Source organism: Hyaena hyaena, unplaced genomic scaffold (assembly GCF_003009895.1).
Source record: "Hyaena hyaena isolate Hyena2069 unplaced genomic scaffold, ASM300989v1 scaffold_34, whole genome shotgun sequence".
In the NCBI taxonomy this organism is placed as follows: domain Eukaryota; kingdom Metazoa; phylum Chordata; class Mammalia; order Carnivora; family Hyaenidae; genus Hyaena; species Hyaena hyaena.
The window spans coordinates 3868766-3892330 of NW_024080665.1; the positions used below are offsets into that span (position 1 = coordinate 3868766).

Consider the following 23565-nt stretch of genomic DNA (forward strand, 5'->3'; position numbering starts at 1 on the left):
AGTTAAGATTATATACATAATCTATATAAAGAATCCAAGACAGTGGCTGATACAGAGAATGCCTTAGTCAAGTTCAGTTTCCATTTCCAAGTGGCCCTTTAACTTGCCTACTGTAGCAAATTCAGTATTTTTAAAAAATTTTTTCTTAATGTTTTATTTATTTCTAGGAGAGACAGACAGTGAGCAGAGGAGGGTCAGAGAGAGGGAGACACAGAATGTGAGACAGGCTCCAGGCTCTTAGCTGGCTGTCAGCACAGAGCCCGATTCGGGGCTTGAACCCAGAAACCACAAGATCATGACCTGAGCCGATGTCGGACACAACCAACTGAGCCACCCAGATGCCCTGCAAATTTGGTATTTCTGAGGGTCTGGTCAGAAAAAAGAAAATCAGCTTTTTCTGGGGCGCCTGGGTGGCTCAGCCAGTTAAACGTCCAACTTTGGCTCAAGTCACCTCACAGTTTGTGGGTTCGAGCCCCATGTCGGGCTCTGTGCTGACAGCTAGCTTGGAGTCTGAAGCCTGTTTCAGATTCTGTATCTCCCTCTCTCTCTGACTCTCCCCTGCTCATGCTATCTCTCTCTTTCTCTCTCAGAAATAAATCAAACATTAAAAAATTTAAAAAGAAAAAAAGAGAAAAAACTCAGCTTTTTCCAATCTACCATGCACAATGACAGAAACCAAGTGAAACTGCTAACGAGAACACTAGACTTAGCGGTCACAAACTAAAGTTTAGTCCCTAATTAGCCAAGTGATTCTGAACAGCTTTTCTAACCATATTTTAAAAGTGATATAAGGGTATAGAAAGTCTAAGTATACATCTGTAATTATAAATCAGCCTTAGAAACACCCTGGTGTCTGTGAAAACTAAAACTTGAGAGTTGATAAGTATAAGAAATTACTCCTGATGCAAGTGCAAGAAGCAAAAACCCCTTGAAATGCATTCAATCTTTTTGCCCTAAATTTTTGCAGAAATTCTAAATACATTTTCTTACTCATTTCATGTTCATATTCTCAACAGAAGTCAAACAAAAATAAGACCAACTCTTAAGACTCTTGTTTTTTACCAGTCTTAAATAGAAAAAAAAAATTTTTCTTCTCTTTAATGTTTTTAGTCAAGAATGAAAGCACAGGGGCGCCTGGGTGGCTTAGTCGGTTAAGCGTCCGACTTTCGGTTAGGTCATGATCTCGCGGTTCGTGGGTTCGAGCCCCGCGTCGGGCTCTGTGCTGACTGCCAGCTCAGAGCCTGGAGCCTGTTTCAGTCTGTGACTCCCTCTCTCTCTGACCCTCCCCTGCTCACGCTGTCTCTCTCTCTCTCTCTCCTAGAAATAAATAAAACATTAAAAAAAAAATTAAAAAAAGAATGAAAGCACAATAATATAGAAAACCTAGATTTATTTGTTTATTTATTTGTTAAAGACAAAACAATTATCCTCTAAAGTACTCTGAGGACTTCATCCCAATTTCACTTGTTATGGAAACCGACCGAACAGGTTAGAAATTAGAGAATGTAACCTAACAGGTTATAACAAAAGAGACTGGTGAAACGTGGTGAAAAGGAGTAAAAGCTAGTCTGATGCATTTGTTAGTGGCAGTAGATGTGGCTAGAATGTTTCCCAAGAGGCTCCCTAAGGATGCCTGAATGAACTGATCTAGGCCCCAAGTTAGTCAAAAGGCCCTTTACCCCAGGGGACAAGGAGGAGAGGACAGGATCTGAGATCCCTTTGTCTTTCTTTTTCAAGGGTAAGGGGATCCTTAGGCTCTGAACGTATGTATCTTAGACTCAGCTTCCCTCCTTCCCAAATAGTCCACCTTCGTAGGCCTGCCAAGTTACAGAAGATGCGTATGTATAACAAAGGCTGGAACTATAGGCCTATTCAGAGGGTACCTGCACACAGAAAGTTTTGGCGTAGATGATAAACTACACATACCCTCTTGGTTAAGTTAATTCACCTTTGTTAATAAAGGTCATAGTCTCTTCTGCTGGTGACAACTTTTTGTCTCAGTATAGTCTGTCTCAAAAAAGAACTGGTTCAGGTAAGTTTTGGAGAAGGAAAAAGACTTTCATCAACACCCACTCCACAGTAGAAGAGGCACCAAGTTCTTTCCTACAGTTATGAGCAGAATCTGAAAAACAAAAGATTTACAGGGTTTATAATAGTAATAATAATAATCATGATGATGATGATGATAGCTGTTATTTATTGATTGCCTAGTCAGGTGCCAGAGAACTTAGATCTATTATATCTTAGTCTTTCCAACGATTCTGCCAGGTAGTTTATCAACCCCATTTTCAGATCAGGAAACTGAGGATTAGAGAGAAGTTATATGCCGTGTCCAAAGGCACAGAAGCCGGCATGTGGTAGAGCTATGGTTCTACCACTTCCCCTTCGTCACATCTCAGGCACTGAGAGGTCCTCAGTTCCATTATCTTGCAATTTTTTTAAAAAATATTTTTATTTATTTCTAGGAGAGAGAGAGAGAGACATCGTGACCAGGGGAGGGTCAGAGAGAGAGGGAGACACAGACTCCAAAACAGGCTCCAGGCTCCGAGCTGGCAGTCAGCACAGAGCCCGACGCGGGGCTCGAACCCACGAACCGCGAGATCATGACCTAAGTGAAAGTCGGACGCTTATCCGACTAAACCACCCAGGCGCCCCTATCTTGCAATTTTTAATGATTGCATAAACACTCTAATTATTCCTTCTCCACTCCTTAATTTCAAATGATTAAAAATTTACAGACATTGTTTGGAATTCAGGTCAATTATCTAGATGAAGAACTTGTATAAACTTTATAAACGATCTCTCCACTCCAGCTGTAGCATAAAATGAATAGAAAACAAATCATCAGCTCATTAGAAAGTCTGTGGCCATTTTATGGCTATTTCACCATAAAATTACATTACAAAGAATCCTAAGAATTCTCATCAGTGAATTGCAGTAACATCTCATTTGTATAACCATGAGTGACATAACAAATGAGTTTCTCATAATCCTTATTAATAGAGTGGTTGGTATTCTATGGATAGTCTATTTTTCAAGAAGATGTGAAAGCCAGAAGATCAAAAAATGTTTTCCAGTTTCCATAAAAGTAACTAAGTTACGCCTTACTGAACTGAAAAAGTCAACATGCTATAAAAAACATGGTAAGTAGGAAAGTGAGGAGAGAAGGAGACTTAAGTTGGCACCAAACGACTTCCCATACAGTATAATAGTGAAGTACTGATATTTGGAATTGTGAGATCTGAAAATTAAAGTTAACAGAGCTGCAGTAATATGAACACATAATTTTAGCTAACTGCAGACAATGCTGGTTTTAGACTATATAGCTACTAATGACAGAAATAAATGCTGTGGAAATAAAAATTAAGTATTTGAGGAGCCTGGGTGGCTCAGTCGGTTAAGTGGCCAACTTCAGCTCAGGTCATGATATCGTGGTTCATGAGTTTAAGCCCCACATTGGCTCTGTAATGACAGCTCAGAGCCTGGAGCCTTCTCCGGATTCTGTGTCTCCTTCTCTCTCTGCCCCTCCCCTGCTCATGCTCTGTCTCTTAAAAATAAATAAATGTTAAAAAAAAAAAAAAAGTATTTAAAGGAAGAGACATAAATCACAGAACTTCTAAGACATTATTTTCTGATAGTTCCACTGGCAGCACCTGAGAGAAAAGCAGAGATTCATTACTATTTTTCATGGTTAGTATAAGGTATGTTCACAACGGCAGTAATTTGGAAGGTAAATGGAACATGGAAAAAGGAGGGATCTCACAACCCAACTGGATGACTCACAATAGTATAAGAGTCAAGCCAAAATATATAAATCTTGCAACATTATTACTGTATGCTTTAAAAAAATAAAGGACCTGAGCAAAGTAACATCTCAAAGACAGACAGCATTCAAGAAAATGCTATTGGGGGGTGGGGGGGGGTGGGCGCCTTGGTGTCTCAGTTAGTTAAGCATCCGACTTCAGTTTAGGTCCAGATCTCGCGATTTGTGAGTTTGAGCCCCACACTGGGCTTTGTGCTGACAGCTTGGAGCCTGGAGCCTGCTTTAGATTCTGTGTCTCCCACTGTCTCTGCCCCTCCCATGTTCATGCTCTCTCTCTCTCTCTCTCAATAATAAATAAACGTTAAGAAAAAATTAAAAAAAAAAAGAAGAGAAAATGCTATCAGGTCAGAAGTAGAAGGACACTGTAGAAGGGGAAGAGAGACAACAATTTTAACAATGTAAAAATCTTACAGCTTCAAAGGAAGGCCTATTAGGATTACTAGTCTTGGAGCTCTATATGGTATGAACTAACTACATGATCTTCAGCTACTATCCAATACATAGTTGAGACACTCAAGCTGGCAAAGGACAATTTACTTCTCAGAGTAACATGCAGCAAAGTCAGGGACAAACTTTATGCAAAGCTCTTGAGAACATGTCAGAGAAAATTGGTTGTGAGCTCTTCCTGACTGTCAGTCAGGAAAAGCAGGTATGGGGGCACCTGGATGGCTCAGTCGATTAAGCGTCCAGCTCTGATTTCAGCTTAGGTCATGATCCCAGGTTTGTTGGACTGAGCCCCACATTGGGCTCTGCGCTGAGCATGGAGACTGCTTAGGATTCTCTCTCTCTCTCTCTCTCTCTCTCTCTCTCTCTCTCCTTCTGCCCCTCGCCCCCATGCTCTTTCTCTCTCTCACTTTTAAATAAAAAGAAAAGAAGAAAAGAAAAGCAGGTATATAGCAACTTGGGAAATTATGATAGCTTTTGGACAACTGTACATGGACTTACAGTTTGGCAAATCCAAACACTAAGGCCTGAACACTAAGGCGCCCAGGACCTTGGTCCTCCGTTATTTTCAGAAGGAGAGAGGCCGATGTAAGATTATGATTAAAGGCTTAAATGCAGTTTAGAATTACTTCTACTTCTGCCCTAAACTGAATAGCAGTGGGTTGCAGCAAATCTCTGCTTTGTGTTTTCTGACAAACATGTTATGGTCTCAAACACCACAAGTGGGAAAAGGTGACTCAAGAGCACATGATCTTCGGCTCTGCTGCTCCCACCAGGGAGCCAACCAGGCCCTGAGCCTACCAGGGCACTCCTGATTTCTGAGTATCAGGCTAATGTCCTCCTCCTGAGTTCACTGAAGATGCCTGAGTTACTCTTCCAGGCCTCAATGCCTAGCACTACCCAGTGTCTAGCACAGTGCTTATGCTTAAGATGTGCTAAGTGCTCAGAAAATGTTAACCTGAATATCGCTGTTTGCAGACCTTGATTTCTTAGGGGAAAAAAACCACTTAAGTCTCAATAATTTCATAAATGGATAACTAACACTTTTTCAAACTGCTAATTTTATAGAGTTCTCCTGAATTAGGTAAATAAAAAATTAATTATTTTCATGATTTTCAAGTTCAGTGGCAAGGGAAAAAATAAAGTACTTACCCCACAGCAGCATAAATCATTTTCAGTGATCAACATCTGCATCCTCAAACTGTCCAGCAACCGTTGGTGTAGTATCTACCTCCATTCCATCTGAAGAAAAAAATCAACTGCTGAGCAATAGTCTACTAAGCTCTTCAGATAGGTAAAGGTTCAACTTATACATCACCAGAAGGAAGGTAGTGCCCTCTGTTGGTAACAACTGCTATTTCTTTCTCTTCTGAAAAAGTAACAAGGAACAAACCAAGAAAGAAAAATGCCACCTGTACATTTAACATTTACTTTGTAAATTCTCAACATCAACACCAAAAGAACACTAGGTAAGAACTTTTGAATGTAGCGACACCAACTGTTCACTCTCAGAACTGTGCTGGGTATTTCCTGTGTCACTTATTAAAGGTATAAAAGTCCTAGCCTCACAAAACTTAGGACATAATTTTGAGAGAAGACAATGTAAACAGAGGGAGGTTCTTGCTTATCTATTTTTCTCATTTCACAGAGAAAAAACAGTGTGGAGGAGGGAGGGAAAACGGGAAGAAACCCCTCTGGAAAGAGTTGTTTATAGCTGCTTTCTCTACTTCCTCACCTCCCATTCACCCCTTAAGTCTTTAGCCCACAACAAACTGGCTTCTGCTGAGTCCCTTAGCACTTGGACATGCAGTGGGGCATACAAATGTAGAAAGTATCTAAAATTAACTCATCTCTCCACACAGAAGAGTTTCTCTTCCTGCGCCTGGCCCCAACCTGTATGCAATTCCCCTTCACCTAAGTAACTTTTTATTTTTTATTGTTTTACTTTTGAGAGAGAGAGAGTGAGAGAGAACAAACGAGCAGGGAAGGGGCACAGATACAGAAGCCAAAGCAGGCTCCAGGCTCCAAACTGACAGCACAGAGCCTGACATGGGGCTCGAACTCATAAACCATGAGATCATGACCTGAGCCGAAGTTGGATGCTTAACTGACTGAGCCACCCAGGCGTCCCTCAAGTAAGTCACTTTTATTCCTCTTTCAGAGCTGGACTTAGGTGTCACTTACTCCATGAAGCTTGCCCCTCTATCCAGGCTGGGTGAAGAGTCCAGCATCTGATTCCACAGCTTCTCAAGCTTCCCCTAAAACTCAATGCTATATCACAATGTACTAAAACTGCCTAATTAGTTAACTTATTTTTCTCTACAGAAGAATGTCACTGATATCAAGACAATAATCTCATCTCTCCTGAGCACTGCTGTATTCTCTGTACCTGGCATGGAAACTCAATAAACACTTCTTACATAAACAAGCACATGAAGCACTGAAATGCCACAAGTAGATACGGTGTATTTAAATGGCAAAAAGATTGAAATTTACCAAGACAGCAGATTTCAGGTGTTCTCACCACAAAAAAGGGATAACTATGTGAGGAGATGGATATGTTAATCAGCTTAACTATAGGAATTATTTCACTATGTATATCAAAACATCTATGGGGCTGAATGGCTCAGTCAATTAAGAGTCCGACTTTGGCTTGGTGGGTTATGATCTCATGATTCATGGGTATCAGCCCTGCATCAGGCTCCCCACCCATGGCATGGAGTCTGCTTGGGATTCTCTCTCTGCCACATCCCCACACACTCTCTCAAAAATAAATAAACCGAAAGGCACCTGGGTGGCTCAATCGGTTAAGTGTCCGACTTTGGCTCAGGTCATGATCTCACGGTTCGTGGGTTCGAGTCCTGCACTGGGCTCTGTGCTGACAGCTAGCTCAGAGCCTGGAGCCTGTTTCAGATTCCGTATCTCCCCCTCTCTCTCTGACCCTCCCCTTCTCACACAGTCTCTCTCTCTTAGAAATAAATAAAATATTAAAGAAAAAAATTGATAAAAAAATAAACTAAAAAAAGTTTTTAATAAAAATAAAAGCATCCTGTGGCATACCTGAAATATATATAATTTTTATTAAAAAATTTGTTTAAACAAATCAAATTTTTAAAAGTTAAAATGCACAGGTCAAACTAAATAAATAAATGGCAAAAAGACGGACATGGCTACTTAGGACTTTAGAAGCTGGTTAACTGTATAGGCTGAAGAACTTTTATATATAGGCCAACTCTCAATATGCTAGTAAGGCTTAGGAACAAAGGCCAAAATCTCATTTTAGCAAAAAGTGTTTGTGATCTTAAAATCAGTTGCTATAAAGCATTAAATAAGGAACTTTACAATTAAAAAAATCCCCATCAGTGATGAAAGCCTTTTTAATGTCCAAGGACACCCTCCAGTCAATCACTGTAATAAAAAAAAAAAAGTAGTATCTTGGGGTGTCTGGGTAGCTTAGTTGGTTAAATGTCCAACTCCTGATCTCAGCTCAGGTCTTGATCTCAGGGTTGTGAGTTCAAGCCCCACGCTGGGCTCCATGATTAAGCCTACCTTAAAAGAAAAAAACGGTAAGATCTTGAATTCTTTTGGCCAAGAGTTCAGTAAAGCACTAGAAATCATCTGAGCCATCTCACCCCAGTCTGTTAGAGGCTCACCGACTAGGACTTAAAATGGAAAGAATACACAAGGAATAACAGTGTGACCCAAAGCCTAAACTCTTCCAAATTAAAATACCCCATGATTTCAGGAACCCCAGGTCCACATGCTCTGTGCATGAGGATGCTGATCACAACATTATGACAGAAACTCACATGTACCAATACAAGAAAAACTATACTAATTCTCTTTAAGAACGTTCTGCTGAAACTTAGCTGAACTAAAAATTAGAAGTGGTAAGACTCTATAGCAACATAAAATACTAGTATATATTAAATACACATAAGATGCAAGAAATGCTTATAACAGGGCCTGGTATATTCTTTTTGCATATTAGCTCATCTAATCCTCTCACCACCTATTAGCTATTTGACCTCGAGCAAGTTATATGATCTTTCTGTGCTTCAGGTTCTTCACCTGTAAAACACGGATCACAGTAGCCTTCCTGGAAGGATTAAAGGAGTACATATATGTAATGAGCTTAAATCAGGGCCTGGCACGTAAGAGTGGTATCCGAATGTTCTATTGAGAGTAGTAGGAACAACACTGGAGATATTTGGGGCAAAGGCAAAGTTATCTCTTCAGAGTTACAATTTTATATGAGTATCAGACAATCACTGAGGGGACACCTCTATACAGAGGTGACCACAGAGTGTTCTCAGAAGATAAATATGGCACAGTGAGCTGGAAGCAGGGATAATCAAGGCAAAAGATTTACTATTATAAATCCAGTGTGAGAAGACAGGGCCTAGAATTAAAGAATAACAGTAAAGAAATAGGAAAATCATTTATTTTATTATTTTTAAAATGTTTATTAAACATTAAAAAAGAGACAGAGAGAGGGAGACAGTGCAAGGTGGGGAGGAACAGAGAGGGAGACATAGAATCTGAAGCAGGCTCCAGGCTCTGAGCTGTCAGCACAGAGCCCGACGCAGGATTCAAACTCACAAACCCCAAGATCATGACCTGAGCCAAAGTTGGATGCTTAACCAACTGAGCCACCCAGGTGCCCTGTTTCTTTCTTTCTTTTTTTTTTTAATGTTTATTTATTGGAAGTCATTTATTTTTAATATTTTTATTTTTTTTTTTACAATTTTTTTTTTAAATGTTTTATTTATTTCTAGGAGAGAGAGAGAGAGAGACAGCGTGAGCAGGGGAGGGTCAGAGAGAGAGGGAGTCACAGACTGAAACAGGCTCCAGGCTCTGAGCTGGCAGTCAGCACAGAGCCCGACGCGGGGCTCGAACCCACGAACCGCGAGATCATGACCTAAGCGAAAGTCGGACGCTTAACCGACTAAGCCACCCAGGCGCCCCTATTTTTAATATTTTTAAATGTTTTATTTATTTCTGAAAGAGAGAGAGAGAGAGAGACAGCGTGAGCAGGGAAGGGTCGGAGAGAGAGAGAGAGATACAGAATCTGAAGCAGGCTCCAGGCTCTGAGCTAGCTGTCAGCAGAGCCCAACGCGAGGTTCAAACTCATGAACCATGAGATCATGACCTGAGTCAAAGTCGGACACTTAACCCACTGAGCCACCCAGGCGCCCCCATCGAAAGTCATTTAAATGAAAAATCCTGCACCAAAAGAATACATCAATATTCTGACTGAAATAGGTACTCAAAAAGCAAACCAGTCTAATAGCGCAAATATTTACAAAGAAGCTTACAAAGCAGACACAACTGAAATAATCCTGAAAGCCATTTGTTTAAGGTCCAGAAGTTTGTCACAAAAGAACCCAAGTTTACTGAATGCTCCCTAGCTCTTTAAATCAAGTGACTATCCTAGTTTTTCATATAATCATGTAGGAATTCATTTTAAAAATAAAAACAGCAGCATTGATATGTAGACACACACATATATATACACACACATAAAAAAACAAACAAAAAAAGACTGTAAGGATCTGCAACAGAAAAATTACTAATGTCTCTCAATTATAATTATATTGATTTTTCATTTCCTCTTTGCTTGTGCCCATTTAAAATTTTTTGACTGTGCACAGACTATTTTTGTAGCTGGGGGATAAAACTAAAAAAAAAAAAAAAAAAAAGTTGCACAATTCTGAGATTTCTGTCTTAAGTTTTCAAAAGAACGTATAGATCTTTCTATCATTTCCCTTGTTGCTCGAGTGACCATCTCACCATTCACACTGAAAGAAAGAAGGATACTCACCTTCATAATCTCTTATTGAATCTTCTGTTCGAACTCCAGCCATGTTATACTGGCTGCTCACAGACTGAGAAAGCATTCCTTCTAATCTCTCCAATGTGGCTTGGCCTTCTGCTGTTAAATGGGATAATCCTTCTTCATAGGTGTAAAAGGTAGGGATGTCTCCCTGGCCTTGTTCTAAACAAATAAAATGCTTTTAAACTATTATAAAACAATTAGAAAAAAATGGATAATCAATAATGCATTTACTGAAGATTGGTACAGTTTAAAAAGGCTTCCAGGAAAATATGTTTCAGTATTTATTTTGTATACACTTATGTAAGTCATCAGTAGAAATTAGAGACACAAAGAAAATGTATCTACCCTGTAGGATAAGAAGGGATTCCAAAAGAATGGTTCAGTAAACAGCAATTATTAAAAAAATCAAATGTCCAGGGACTTGAAGGCAAAAAGGGTGTTCCTAAGGCCATGGAGTCTTATCTTATCCCAAGATGGGAATTTTATAGATGAGTGCAAATTAATTTGATATTAATTTGTACTGATGGTTCTTTCTGGATTAAAATATATGCTCCTTTTAAAAACTCAGAAATTCGGGCAAGTATAAAAAGGATTAAAAATATATATATATATAAATATCATTCAAAAATCTGAGCAAAGATGAGGATGTATTTAGATACATGAAGAATTCCAGAACCGAGTTTGTCTCAGGCCAGGAAGTGGGTATCTATGGAGGGAAGGGCTCTGGACAGCCAGATCAGTGGCATGAGAGCGGTGGGAAAAGAAAAGAGAATGGAAAGCTCCTCAGGTTACATGACTCTACCAGGCTAGCGACTGGTCTGGGGAGACAAAGAGAAAAGTCTAAGTGAAGTATGGTTCTGGGAAAAAAATGACTTGGGAAGTGAGCTATTTGAAGGAGTCTGTTAAGGAAAGATGTAAGTGATACAGGTTTCAGGTAGTGGAAGGAGAAGGCTTATTCTCTGGGAGCAGCTGCATCAACTTAAAAGACTCTCCCAACTATCTACTTTCCAATCTACCATTTTCTTCCCTTCCATTTATCTCTATCCATTTTCTGACCCCAATAAAATCTTGGAAAGTCCATAATTTTTCCAATCTGGCTTCGACATGAATTGTGCCATTCACTTTTATTAATAACCACACTATCTGGGATATAAAAACTATAATCCCATACCTTCAGTAAAAACAAATGTTTAAAATGAAACGCACACATTTAAAAGAACCCGTTTCACTAACCATGTGCTTCCACATCATATTCTTCTCCATCGTAATCATCTGAATCTTCATCCTCAGGATCTGGATGCAAAGCCTGGCATTCACACATTGCAGTAAACATTGCCTCCACTGAACAAGGAAATTAAATTGTAATCAACATTCTTTTCTGGCCTGTGTATAGTACAATTTTAGTAATATAACCACCAGTGCAAATAAATCTAATGAGTAGACAAGAAATGTACCAGAGTCACACTATTTACAAAACCTGCCAAATTCCAAGGAGATCAATCTTGAAAAGTGCTTGATGACAATGGACAAGTCACAAAATAATAAGAGTTCATTTCAAGATAATGTTGAGATCTCTTCACACCTGGCTGGATTTTCTAAGAAAAAGAGCCAAAGTCTTGGTCAGAATGCTGTTATCAGGGTGAAGCCCCTTTCAGTTGACAGAGCTCTTTCCAGCTGTCCTGGCATCATCCACTTTGGAACTGCCAGGACGCCTTGCCCTCTATCTGGTAAGATTCAAAGTCAACAGCATCATGTCAATAAAAGTAACCAGATTTCTCCATTCACAAAACATACCAAATAATATGGTGTCTCCTATACTCTCACTACATTCACAACATTTGAGATTAATAGATATCTGGTCCTCAATGATATGGCAGATGTTAAAATAAAGAAAAGGCAATAGAACAGAGGTAAAGAGCGTAAAGGTAAATGGGGTGTGGGGACTGCTTGATGCATAAAGGGAAAAGAATCAATTCTATGAACTCACATGCTGACTTATCACTAGGTACGAATCTAAATTCAGCAATAGGTTCAACATCATCATCACTGTCTTCTTCTTCTTCTTCTTCAGCAACAGATTCTTTCGATTCTTCTAGAAAGGGAATAAAAATAAGTTTCTAAATGTTTAGGGGTGCCTGGGTGGCTCAGTCAGTTAAGTGTCTAACTTTTGATTTTGGTTAACTGTTCCTGAGTTTGAGCCCCATGTAGCCTTCTGTGCTGTCAGCATGGAGCCTGCTTGGGATCCTTTCTCTCCCTCTAGCTCTGCCCCCTTCCCCCACTCAGGCATGAGCACTTTCTCTTAAAATACATAAACCCTTATTTATATTTTTATTTTTGAGAGAACACCAGCAGGGGAGGGGCGGAGGGGGGGGGTTGATGGAGGATCTGAAGCAGGTTCTGTGCTGACAACAGCAAGTCTAACGCACATCTCGAAATCATAAACCATGAGATCATGACCTAAGTCGAAGTCGGATGCTCAAAAAACTGAGCTATCCAGGCACCCCCATAAATAAAATATTTAAATGATGATGTACATTTGTTTTGGGAAAAAAGAAGCCTAAAATAATTTCTTAAAGGATGTTTACTGATGTATCTAAATACTGCAATAGTTTTTACTTCAAATTATAAGAATATGCTTACTTCAGAAAAAAGATTGTGGACTGGCTCTCTGATCTAGTCACATTGTACTTCACTGAGCCCTAGGGATTCCAAGCCTCCTTCAGGGTCATAGCTGGGGTGAGGAGACCCAAAGAGTCAGGCCTCTGACAAGTATAGTTCTATTGTTATCTGGTTCTTTTACCTTTCACCATGAAACAAAGGGTTCAGTAGCAGTTTATAATCCACTGATGTGATTTATCACTAATAATTTACAGGTGAAAAAACTAAGGTCCATCAAGTTAACTAACCCAACAGATAAATCACCTAAGTCTGTAGCCAAGGAAAAAAAATACAAATGGTCAATAAAGATAAGTAGAACATGCTATTGGTAGAAGTAGAAATTGCTACAACTATTCTGGAGGTGTATATATCCTATTACCCTCATCTAAGTATCTATTATGCACACAAGGAGTTTGTACATAAATGTTTACTGCAATACTATATGTACTAGTGAAAATTTTAAAAATAAATGTTAAAAAAAGAAAACATGTATTCTAATCCAGTCATATTATGTTTTATACATGGACAGCAGTTAAAAAAATTTTTTTTAATGTTTATTTTTTTTGAGAGAAAGAGACAGAGAATGAGAGGGGGAGGGGCAGAGAGCGAAGGACACACAGCATTGGAAGCAGGGTCCAAGCTCTGAATTGTCAGCACAGAGCCCGACACGGGGCTCGAACCCATGGACTGCGAGATCACGACATGAGCCGAAGTCGGCCGCTCAACCGACTGAGCCACCCAGGTGCCCCCCAATTAAAATTTTAAACACAAAACAAAACCATTACATTGCCTGTGGATTTGCACATATTCAGTAAAAATCTAAAAACTTAGAAGGGAAAGACACATACCAATTTTAGGATAATGTTTAACTCAGGAGACAGAGTAGGGAACAAAATGGGGAAATTATGAAAACGATTGCAACAGTACTAATACTATCTTATTTCTTTAAAAGACTTGAGCAGTTATTAAAAAAATGTTGGAATTTATGCTAGATAATAAATAATGAAAAATTTTTATTACTCTCAGCACATTTCAACATTTAAGTTATTTCGTAATTGAAAAATCTAGGGCAGGGGGCACCTGGGTAGGTCAGTCGGTTAAGCGCCCGACTTTGGCTCAGGTCATGATCTCACAGTCTGTGGGTTCGAGTCCCACGTCAGGCTCTGTGCTTGTAACTCAGAGCCTGGAGTTGCTTTGGATTCTGTGTCTCCCTCTCTCTCTGCCCCTTCCCTGCTCACACTGTATTTCTCACAAAAATAAACATTAAAACATTTTTAAAAAAATAAATAAAATAAAATAGATAAAATAAAATAAAATAAAATAAAAACTAGGTCAAGAGTGCCTGGTTGGCTCAGTCCATAGAGCATACGACTCTTGGTCTTGGGGCTGTGAGTTTGAGCCCCATGTTGGGTGTAGAGATTGCTTAAAAATAAAATCTTGGGGCACTTGGCTGGCTCAGTCAGTTGAGTGAGCGTCCCACTTGGCTCAGGTCATGAGCTCATGGTTTTGAGTTCCAGTCCTGCATCAGGCTCTGTGCTGACAGCTCTGAGCCTGGAGCCTGCTTTTGATTCTGCGTCTCCCTCTCTCTGCCCCTCTCCTGCTCGCACTGTCACTGTCTCTCTCTCAAAAAAAAAAAAAAAAAAAAAAAATTAAATGAACACAATATAGTATAAAACTTCTCATTTAGTTACACTTACAAAAATAAACACAAGTTTTAATTTTGTGCCTAATTTCTCGTTTGAAATTCTTATAACCCACTGTCCATAACCCTCCAAATGGATTTTTTTTCTCTTACACCTTCTTTCATCACTTTCACGAATCTGTGTAATTATTTCCAACAGCAAAAAACTTGGAAATCTTGTACCACAGGGCTTTTCTAATTTTTAATTTTTTTTTTTTAATGTTTATTATTACTGAGACAGAGAAACACAGCATGAGTGGGGAAGGGACCGAGAGAGAGGGAAACACAGAATCTGAAACAGGCTCCAGGCTCTGATGTCAGCACAGAGCCCCATGTGGGACTTCAACCCACAAACCATGAGATCATGACCTGAGCCGAAGTCGGACGCTCAACTGACTGTGCCACCCACCCGACCATAGACAGGGCTTTTCAACCTTGGCACTACGAACACTTGGACTGGGTAATTTCTGGTTGTGGGAGGCTGTCCTGTGCCTTGTGGGATCCCTGGCCTCTAACTACCAGATGCCAGTAGCACTCCTCCCCCTCTCCAGTCACGAAAATCAAAATGTTACTGCCTAATGGGGGGGGGGGGGGGGGGGGGGGGGAACATAACACTGTCCCCCACTTAGAACCACTTCTGTAATAAAATGAAACAAAAGAACCCAGCTTCTACACTAAACTTGTGGAAGCACAAAGTATACTGATCCAAGCCTCTAAGGGTGCCGAATATAAATGCCTTTACAAAAAGAAGGAATAAACAGATGCAAGAGGAAAAATTAGAAATATAAATCTACAATAACTGAATAATTCTAAGTGCAAACATAAAGTAAAAAAGCAGTGTCCAAATTATTTTACTGAGCTGAAATTTTGCTTAAAAAACTATTATCCAAAATAGGTCAATGGTTTGAATATTACTTTATGATCAAAGACTGCTTTTTAAATATATGTAATATTCTACCAAAGGAAGCTCAAGCTGAAATTATGCCATACATACCTCCAAATTTGGCATTCACCATAACATACAAATGCTCTCGTGGATAGGCATTTAGGTCCCTGGACACCGCGTGCAAGCTAATGGTGGGGTACTCCAGTGAGAATCCTAATCCAGAGCCATCTAACCAGGACAGGCGGCTGAAAAACATGTGTAAAGTAGATTATTTTAAGAAATCAAATCCTAATTTAACCCTAAAGTTTATAAAGGTTCATCTTGGACACTTTTACACATGTGGAATAAACTTAGCTTAATGTTTAGAAATATTCCTAAAATAAGAAAATTCAGCAGCAGGAACTGAATTTCTTTAAAACCAATTGTTAAATTCTCCTCTATATAAAAATTCAAGAAGGTTTGAAATGCAATTCTGTAAGTCACATCGGTTTCTATGCCTTTCCCACTGGTTCTATTTGGAATGCCTTCTGGTGCCTTGCTTTTGCAAATCCTTTTCAATTGGTTAAGTCCCAGCTCCTCCTTGAGCGCTCCCTCCAGTTACCTAGTCCCTAATGGCTTCTTCTTTTTCTGAACTGCATTTATATCCAATAATAGGCCACTGAGCACTTAACTGTGGCAGTGAATCTCATATGTATCCTGACAGAATGTGAGCTATGTAACAGAACCTATCCTATTTCTTTATTTCACATTCTTCAAACCCACTAGCATAGTGCTCAGCATGTAAGTATGCAACAAACACTTGGGAGTCACTCATTTCTCCACGAACCCTACATTAAATGACATATACATGAAATGGCTGTAATCAATCTTACAATTAGTTAGAAAATACTTGTCTCATGGGAAAACTTTATGAAGACTTTCATTTATTCTGTAGCCTTAAAAGAAAGCTACAAATAAGCAAGGTCTAGTTCTCCCTCAAAAATGGCCAAAAGGAATTATTTTATTGGTATAATAAAGGAAACATAACACCAAAAGCAGTATGTTATGAGTAAAGGCAGGCTAATTTCTGGCAATACTTCACTCATCTGAAGCTGCACCACTTAGCAGGAAAAAAAAATGTAGCAAAAGATCCTTAAGAAACCACACAGAAAAATGTTAATGCAATAAAAGTTAATGCAATATATTGGCTGCTCAGAGCTGGAGGGGAATAGAGACTGACTGCTAATGAGTGACAGTTTCTTTAGGGGTGATGAAAATATTCTAAAATTGAATGTGGTGATGGTTGCACAGCTCTGCAAAGAGACTAACCACCCCTGAATTTTATACTATGTAGATTATCTCAATAAAGCTTTTATTAAAAGAAAAATAAATGAATGCAATAATACCCCATATCATTCTATTTTCTATACAATTTTTACAAGCCTGGTTGTTCAACTTCTAACCAAGCAAAACCAAATACAATAAATGAATCTAGGAATCCCCTGGGCAAGAACAGTCACAGTGAAGCAGTCTGAGATCATTTACATTTCCACTCAACATGCTTAGTAAAAAAAGAAAAAGGAAATCTGAGAGTCTTAAAATGATAAATCTTAAGAAGCCTAACGAGGTAAAAGCTCTAGAAATGATCTTCCAGAATGATTCATCTCATTAGTTCCAAAGAAACAGATTTTATTTTTGTATTTAGATTGTGTGTGTTGTATGTGCCTTTCCTGTCCACTGCTTTCCTCTTAATGTGCAGATGAAATAGTGCTCATGTATCAATGAAGTATTGCCAGTCCCTTACTAAAACTCTATTATTTTAAAGCAAATAAACTTCCTTTTCTCACCTCAGCAATCCCCCAGAAATTATCACAATTCAGAAAGTAGTGCTCCAAATTTGGGCGTCCAAAATGATTTCAAATATTTTGAGCCACAAAACTTTAATGACTCAATTAGAAGATGGAAAAACTCAGTGCCTATCAAATTATGGTTTTTACTTTATAAAGCACATAATAATTGCTCTGTAGTTCCTTATACTTGGACATGGATATGCACTCTACAGAAGAGAAGCAAGTTCCACTTAAAAGCAATATTTACTCTGATCACTATGTTCTTACTCACTTTTCATATACTCCAGAAGGAAAGGTCATGATCTCACGGTTCATGGGTTTGAGCCCTGCATCATGGGTTTAAGCCCTGCATTGGGCTGTGTGCTGACAGCACAGACTGGAGCCTGCTTTGGATTCTGTGTCTCCCTCTCTCTGCCCCTCTCCTGCTCGTGTCCTCTCTCTCTCTCTCCTTTGCACACGCATGGTAAAATATTTTTTTAATTGCCTTTTAAAAATTTTCTTTGCTTTTATTTATTTTTGATATAGAGAGAGACAGAGCATGAGTGGGGGAGGGGCAGAGGGAGAGCCAAAGTCGGCTGCTTAACCGACTTAGCCAGCCAGGTGCCCCCCAAATTTTAATTAAAAAAAGATAGTAAATGCAAAGGAATGTTTTGCTAATTTCTATGCTTTTGGAAATTTGATCATTGCACTTTATTCCTGGCAGGAGGTGAAAACAGGATAGAAAGATAAAAGAACAAGGTCTTGAATTTGGGTGGATTTAATTTAATTACCTATTTTGCCTGTTTAAAATCATCTATTTTGAAGGATTCATGCCTCTGATCCCTTCCTTACTTGGGTGAAAAAGTCAACTTCCTATGTAAACTAAACTTTGAAAATGAACTTGAGAGTTCCGTTATCTCTCAGTACACATCTGAGAAACTACCTAAAACCAAATTAGACCCTATCCCTCTTTGCCTAAAATCCTAAAATAATTTTCCTAAAGCCTTTGGCCTATAAAGCCGAGCTCCTGGAACATGGCTCTCTTCTTCTCCATCTTGATTATTTTTCCATGCTTTTCCACTCATTAATTCAGATGAAGAACTGCTGGATGGTATGAGTGTGTGTGTTTCATAACCTGGCACACAATATGGCTTCTCACTTTTGCCTCTGAGCATCTTGTTTCTTATAAATAAACGTTTCCCCTTAGCCCCACCTCATTCACCGGGCTGTTAATCCTCATTTCTCAAATCCTCTAGGGAACCTTCCTAGTTTGTTGAGGCCCTGATTCTATCAAAACTTGGACATGTTAGGTAGGAAAGAACAGGATGTGGAAAGAGACCAAGGAGGTAATGTCAACCATGAGTAAAGAGGGATGAACATAGGTGTCCATGGTACTCATAATATTCTATTCTTAACTTAGCTGGTGGACAGAAAAGGGTTGGTTTAATTATAATGCCTTAAACATCCAAATATAATGTATATTCTTTGTTGTATGTATATTTTACAAAAGTATTTTCTTAAAGAAGAGATTTATTAGTGAAAAGCTGAAATGAAAAATTTTTAAACATATCAGAGCTTAAAAGAAGTTTATACTTCTTCAGTGTGATCACTGTATTGTGGTTATATAGAATGTCTTTGTTCTTAGGGGATTTTTGCTAAAGTATTTATAGCTAATGTGACAACATGTTTGCAACTCTCAAATCTCTCAGAAAAAAGATAAATGTGGTAAAAAGTTAGCAACTTACGCATCTTTGCGTTAATTGACAACACTTGCAATTTTTCTTTTGGTTTGAAGTTTTTCAAAATGAAAAGACAAGCACAGGACCTTGTCTTCGTTCCCCAAACAGTAGTTATATTATAGAAAGAGTCAATACGCCGAGAAGTGAGAAAAGTGGATGGTGCAGGGGCCAGCAATCAGTCTGTGCTGCACTCTCCACCACTTAAAAGAAACTGCTCTCCCAAGATCATTAAAGATCTCCTTGTCATTGCCCAACAGAAGCTTTTCAGGTTTTCACTGCTCCTTCCTCTTGTCTATTCTCAAGTCTCTTCTTCCACAACCTACCTCTTAATGCAAATGTGTCTCGAAGGTTCTATCGTTGGCTCTCTTCTCTTCCAGGGAACCTATCCCCCACTGAGTATATGCTAACCTTTATACTAATGATTTCCAAATCTCTATCTTTAATACTGCTCTCTCCAGATACACACTCTTGTGTCCAACAAATCACACATGTCCAGACCAGACTCATAATCTGCATCTCACCCCAAACTTGCTTTTCCTTCCGTCTGTATTTCTTGTCTCAGTGATTGGTCAAAAGCCAGAGCTCTGCTCAGTGTTAGATTCCCTTCCAACCAAGGGGTCTTTACCTATTTTTTGTGCCCTCTGTGGAAGGTAGAAACTTGCCTCCCTCATAACCTTCATCCCCTAGTGGCAGGCCTGTGAATACAATGTTACCGGGAGAAAGAACCCTGTGTATGTAATTAAGGTTACCAGTCAGTTGACCAGAGAATTGGATATTCTGTGTAGTGCAAGGCAATCATACGAGCTCTTAAAAGGAGAGAAGGTTCCCTGGCTGTAGACAAAAGTGATGCAGCAGCAGAAGTCAGACAAATTTGAAGGACAGGAAGGATTTAATGTGCCATTGTTTGCTTGACGACGAATGGAACCATGTATCATGGCAACAGGGACCTCATTTCTACAACTGTGGTATTTGAGATGTTGACTGTCTATAAAAGCCCGGTGCTCCAAAGGGCTGAATAAACTGGTAATTCCTTCTAGGAGTGGAAATGGGAGTCAGAAATGGGAAAAAACGAGAGATGGGAGTCTGGTCCCTCTGGATACGACCCCAGCTTGCGTGGGGAGGAGGATGTTCCCCTCCCCACCCACACCCACAGAACACAAGCTCTACTCCTTAACCAAACTTTCAAAATCCTCCACAATCCGCTCCAAACCTACATATCTTGCCCAGGGCAACACCTCCCGCGCCTTTTCACGGAGAAGACCATGCACATCGATGATCCTCACTCAGGGGCTGGAAACTCAAAAACCTAAAGGCGAGACCTTGAGTCAAGAACGACGCACGCCCCGGACCTCGGGAAAACCGGCAGGCAAGAAGCCTAATCGATGAGAGAACTCCGTGTGGAGAAGAGAGGAGGGGTCGGAGAAGAGAGGACGCCCGAACAATCGAGTCCTCGCCCCGGCAGAGGCCTCTCTGAGGCGACCCCGGGCACGCGCACCGCCTCACAGCGGCCCCCGAGGTCGCGGTCTCGCCCCCGCCCCGCCACTCAGCCCGCGCCAGCGGGGGACCAAGGCGGCGCGCAGGAAGCCGGCACCGGGGAGCAGGGACCCTGCCTACCTCTCGGCGATGTAAAGGGTGCCGGTGCCGAGGCCCTTGCCGTTCAGCACAGCCTCGGTCTCCGGCTGCTGCTGCCGGAGCCCCTCGGCCGAACCGGGCGGCGGGAAACTTTTGAGGAAGCTCATCGCAGCGAGGAGCGCGGAGACACAAGCCGGTAGCAAGCCGAAGCACGGCCACTCCAGCCGCTCGCCTCGCCCCGCCCCGGAAGTGGTGGCGATGACCCCGGAAGAGCAACTTAGTCCGCCCCAGAATGCGAGCCGCGTTCACCCGCTGGAAAGACGTTCTGGGGCAAACTCTTAAAGGCCTCAGAGGACCAGGCGGCGTCGGTCACGTGGCCCGGCCCCTCCCCCTCGCCATTTCTAAGGCTCCGGCCTTGAAATAACTGAGCACTCTCCAACGTGCTAGTGCTGGGTTGTCCCAGCAACCCTGTGAGAGAGGAAGCACGATGAATAATAAACTCCTTTTCTACAGAAGACGAAACAGAGGCCTAAGCCTTGGACGGGAATCAAAGAACACACTCTTCTAGAGGTTAGAGCGCTCATAACTGGGTTCACGGCTCTTCTGGCCGGCGCGGGCCTCATCCCGGCCTGTCCACATCTCAACTTCACAGCCGCGCCCGCGACATCAGTCTAGGCCCTGACGCTGCCCCAGTGCGGGAGCCGCGTGTCCTCCGCCCCGTCTCAGGCAGGCAAACGAGCCCAAATTGGTAATTAACTCAGGGCGAAGAGTTGGCTGTGTCAAGGAGGAGATGGGCGCTAAGGGGAAAAGAATTAGTCCTTCGGATTTGAAACGCTTGCTTTATTTTTTTGTTAGGCACTGAAGAGCGAAGTAATAATGAAAACTTTAATCAGAATAATAGCAAAGGGTAACCGATTGTTATGTGCCAGGCACTGTTCAGGCTCTTTCCCAGTATTATTTCATTTCCTCTTTATGCCAGTTATATGGGAAAGTGACTCTTGATCCAATTTTACAAATGGGAGCCTGAAGCGTTAAACTGAAGAGCAAGAGTTTAGCCATGAGAGACCTAGAAGGAAGTCAGTCTCTAGGCCAAACTTTTCTTGCCTGTAAAATCAGTGTGATTATACCTATGCAGTAGCACCAGTTGAGGCTGGATGGGCAGACATGTGGAGTAGCTGTATTTGTATCTGCTGAATAGAGGAATATTCTATTTTTTTAAAAAACTGGGATTCTGTTTGTTGGTAGAGAGACTGGAGGAAGGGTACTCTGAGCAGGGAGAGAATTAGGAAGTTGTTGCTATGGTATAGGTGAGAGAGTGGCAGTAAGAATGGAAATGGAATAGAGTCTAGAGCAAAGGTAAAGAGTCTTTGTAAAGTCCTCAGAATTTGGAGAGAGACTGAGGGAAAGAAAGTGGTGAAAATGAAGAAGAGGATAGATGACGAGAGAGGAGCCAAGGATGATTTCCAGGCTAAGTGACTGGATGCTGGCTCATTTCTCCAAGATGGAGAATCCAGGAGGAAAAGTAAGCTTTGAGAGTAGCTAACAATCTAATGCAGGAAATGGAGAGTTTCAGGGTTCCATGGAATAGCTACACATGGTTGACTATTTAGTAAACAGAATCCCCAGAAACTCATTCTCTTTCTGCTCAGAAACAGAATCCCCCAAATCCTGCAGAGAGAAAATTGGCTAAGACCTGTGTAATAATTTCATATCAACTTGACATAGTTTTCATAGCGTCATTAAAAAGCAATTGTCTAACAGCAAAACATTTTACTGAAGTGTATGACTGAAGAAAAGGGATCTTTTAGCTCTGACAAGGAGCTCTTCACCTGTTACAGTGACAGGCTCAGAGGAGGTATTTAAGCCTATGTATGCCAAAGCAAACAGGCATATCACCATGAATTTAAAGAAGGGCAGGATTTGTTCCTTTACTTCCTATATAAATCCCTATGAGTAACATATGCTGTAGGCACTTAAGTCTCACATATGTATAGTGTTTTACTTTTCAAAAGAATGCTTTTCTCACTCCTTCTCTCCTTTGATCTTTATAATTCTGTGAGGTATGCAGGCTGGCTGCTGCTGTTATGCCCATTGTATACATGAGAAAACTGAAGATCAGAGCAATTAAGTGATTTGCTGCAGGCTACATTACTGGTATGCAGCTAGATAATTAAGTTCCTGCCTTTAAAAATTTTTTTTTAATGTTTTTTATTTATTTCAGAGAGAGAGAGACAGCGTGAGCAGGGGAGGGTCAGAGAGAGAGGGAGACACAATCTGAAACAGGCCTCAGGCTCTGAGCTAGCTGTCAGCACAGAGCCTGACACAGGGCTCAAACCCACAAATCGTGAGATCATGACCTGAGCCGAAGTTGGATGCTTAACCGACAGAGCTACCCAGGCACCCCTCCCCCGCTTTTTTTTATTAACTAAAACTCTCTCTTGAACTACAGATTTTTACATCCTGAAAGACGTCTCCATTTGGCGGTTCCACAGACCCTTCTCATTCAGCTTATCAAAAATTGAACTTGTAAACTATGGACTTTAGGTGACAATGATGTGTCTCAATGTGAGTTCATTGGTTGCAACAAATGTACCTCTCTGGTGGGGAATGTTGGTAATGAGGGAAGTGAGGCATGACTGGGGGCATGGGTACATGGGAAATCTGTGTACCATCTGCTCAATTTTGCTGTGAACCTAAAACTGCTCTAAAAAATAGTCTTAATAAAAATAAATAAATAATAGTCTTAATAAAAATTTGAATTTACTATCTTCTCACTCAACTCTGCTATTTCTCCAGCATCTTATTATATGGAAAAATACCACCTTACATTTAGGTGCTCAAGTTAGAAACCTGGAATTTATCCTTATTTCCTTATTCTTCCTCACTCTTCATATTCAGTAATAATAAAAATTGTTAATCATATGTGGTTTATCTATATGATGGAATACTACATGGCGATGAGAAAGAATGAAATCTGGCCATGTGTAGCAACATGGATGGACCTTGAGGGTGTTATGCTGAGCGAAATAAGTCAGGCAGAGAAGGACAAATATCATATGTTTGCACGTATAGGAGGATTAGGAGGAACTTAACGGAGGACCATGGGGGAGAAGAA

At 40.5% G+C, this 23565-nt stretch overlaps 1 protein-coding gene and 1 long non-coding RNA gene across 2 annotated transcripts in view; one reads left to right on the forward strand and one right to left on the reverse strand.

Annotated features, from left to right (window-relative positions):
* Positions 1-1373: 1373 nt before the first annotated feature.
* On the reverse strand, positions 1374-20686 carry CLNS1A (chloride nucleotide-sensitive channel 1A). Its single transcript, XM_039228684.1, has 7 exons — positions 20493-20686; positions 15440-15576; positions 12094-12198; positions 11340-11447; positions 10092-10265; positions 5420-5509; positions 1374-2122 (listed from the first exon to the last, which is right to left on the reverse strand). Exons 1-6 carry the CDS (start codon positions 20615-20617, stop codon positions 5442-5444), a joined length of 717 nt encoding a protein of 238 aa, XP_039084615.1. The 5' UTR covers positions 20618-20686; the 3' UTR covers positions 1374-2122; positions 5420-5441.
* A 187-nt stretch (positions 20687-20873) lies between these two features.
* LOC120229605 overlaps positions 20874-23565 on the forward strand; it is a 23485-nt gene continuing 20793 nt past the window's right edge. The window contains exon 1 of the long non-coding RNA XR_005527786.1: positions 20874-21020. This is a non-coding gene — a long non-coding RNA (uncharacterized LOC120229605). The remainder of the gene's footprint in view (positions 21021-23565) is intronic.

Coding starts and splice junctions, on each gene's coding strand:
- CLNS1A (XM_039228684.1), bottom strand. CDS start 20,617: ATGAGCTTCCTCAAAAGTTTCCCGCCGCCCGGTTCGGCCGAGGGGCTC. Junction 11,448..12,093: donor ACCTAGTGATAAGTCAGCAT/GTGAGTTCATAG, acceptor TTCCTTGTTCAG/TGGAGGCAATGTTTACTGCA. Junction 10,266..11,339: donor ATATGATGTGGAAGCACATG/GTTAGTGAAACG, acceptor TTATTTGTTTAG/AACAAGGCCAGGGAGACATC.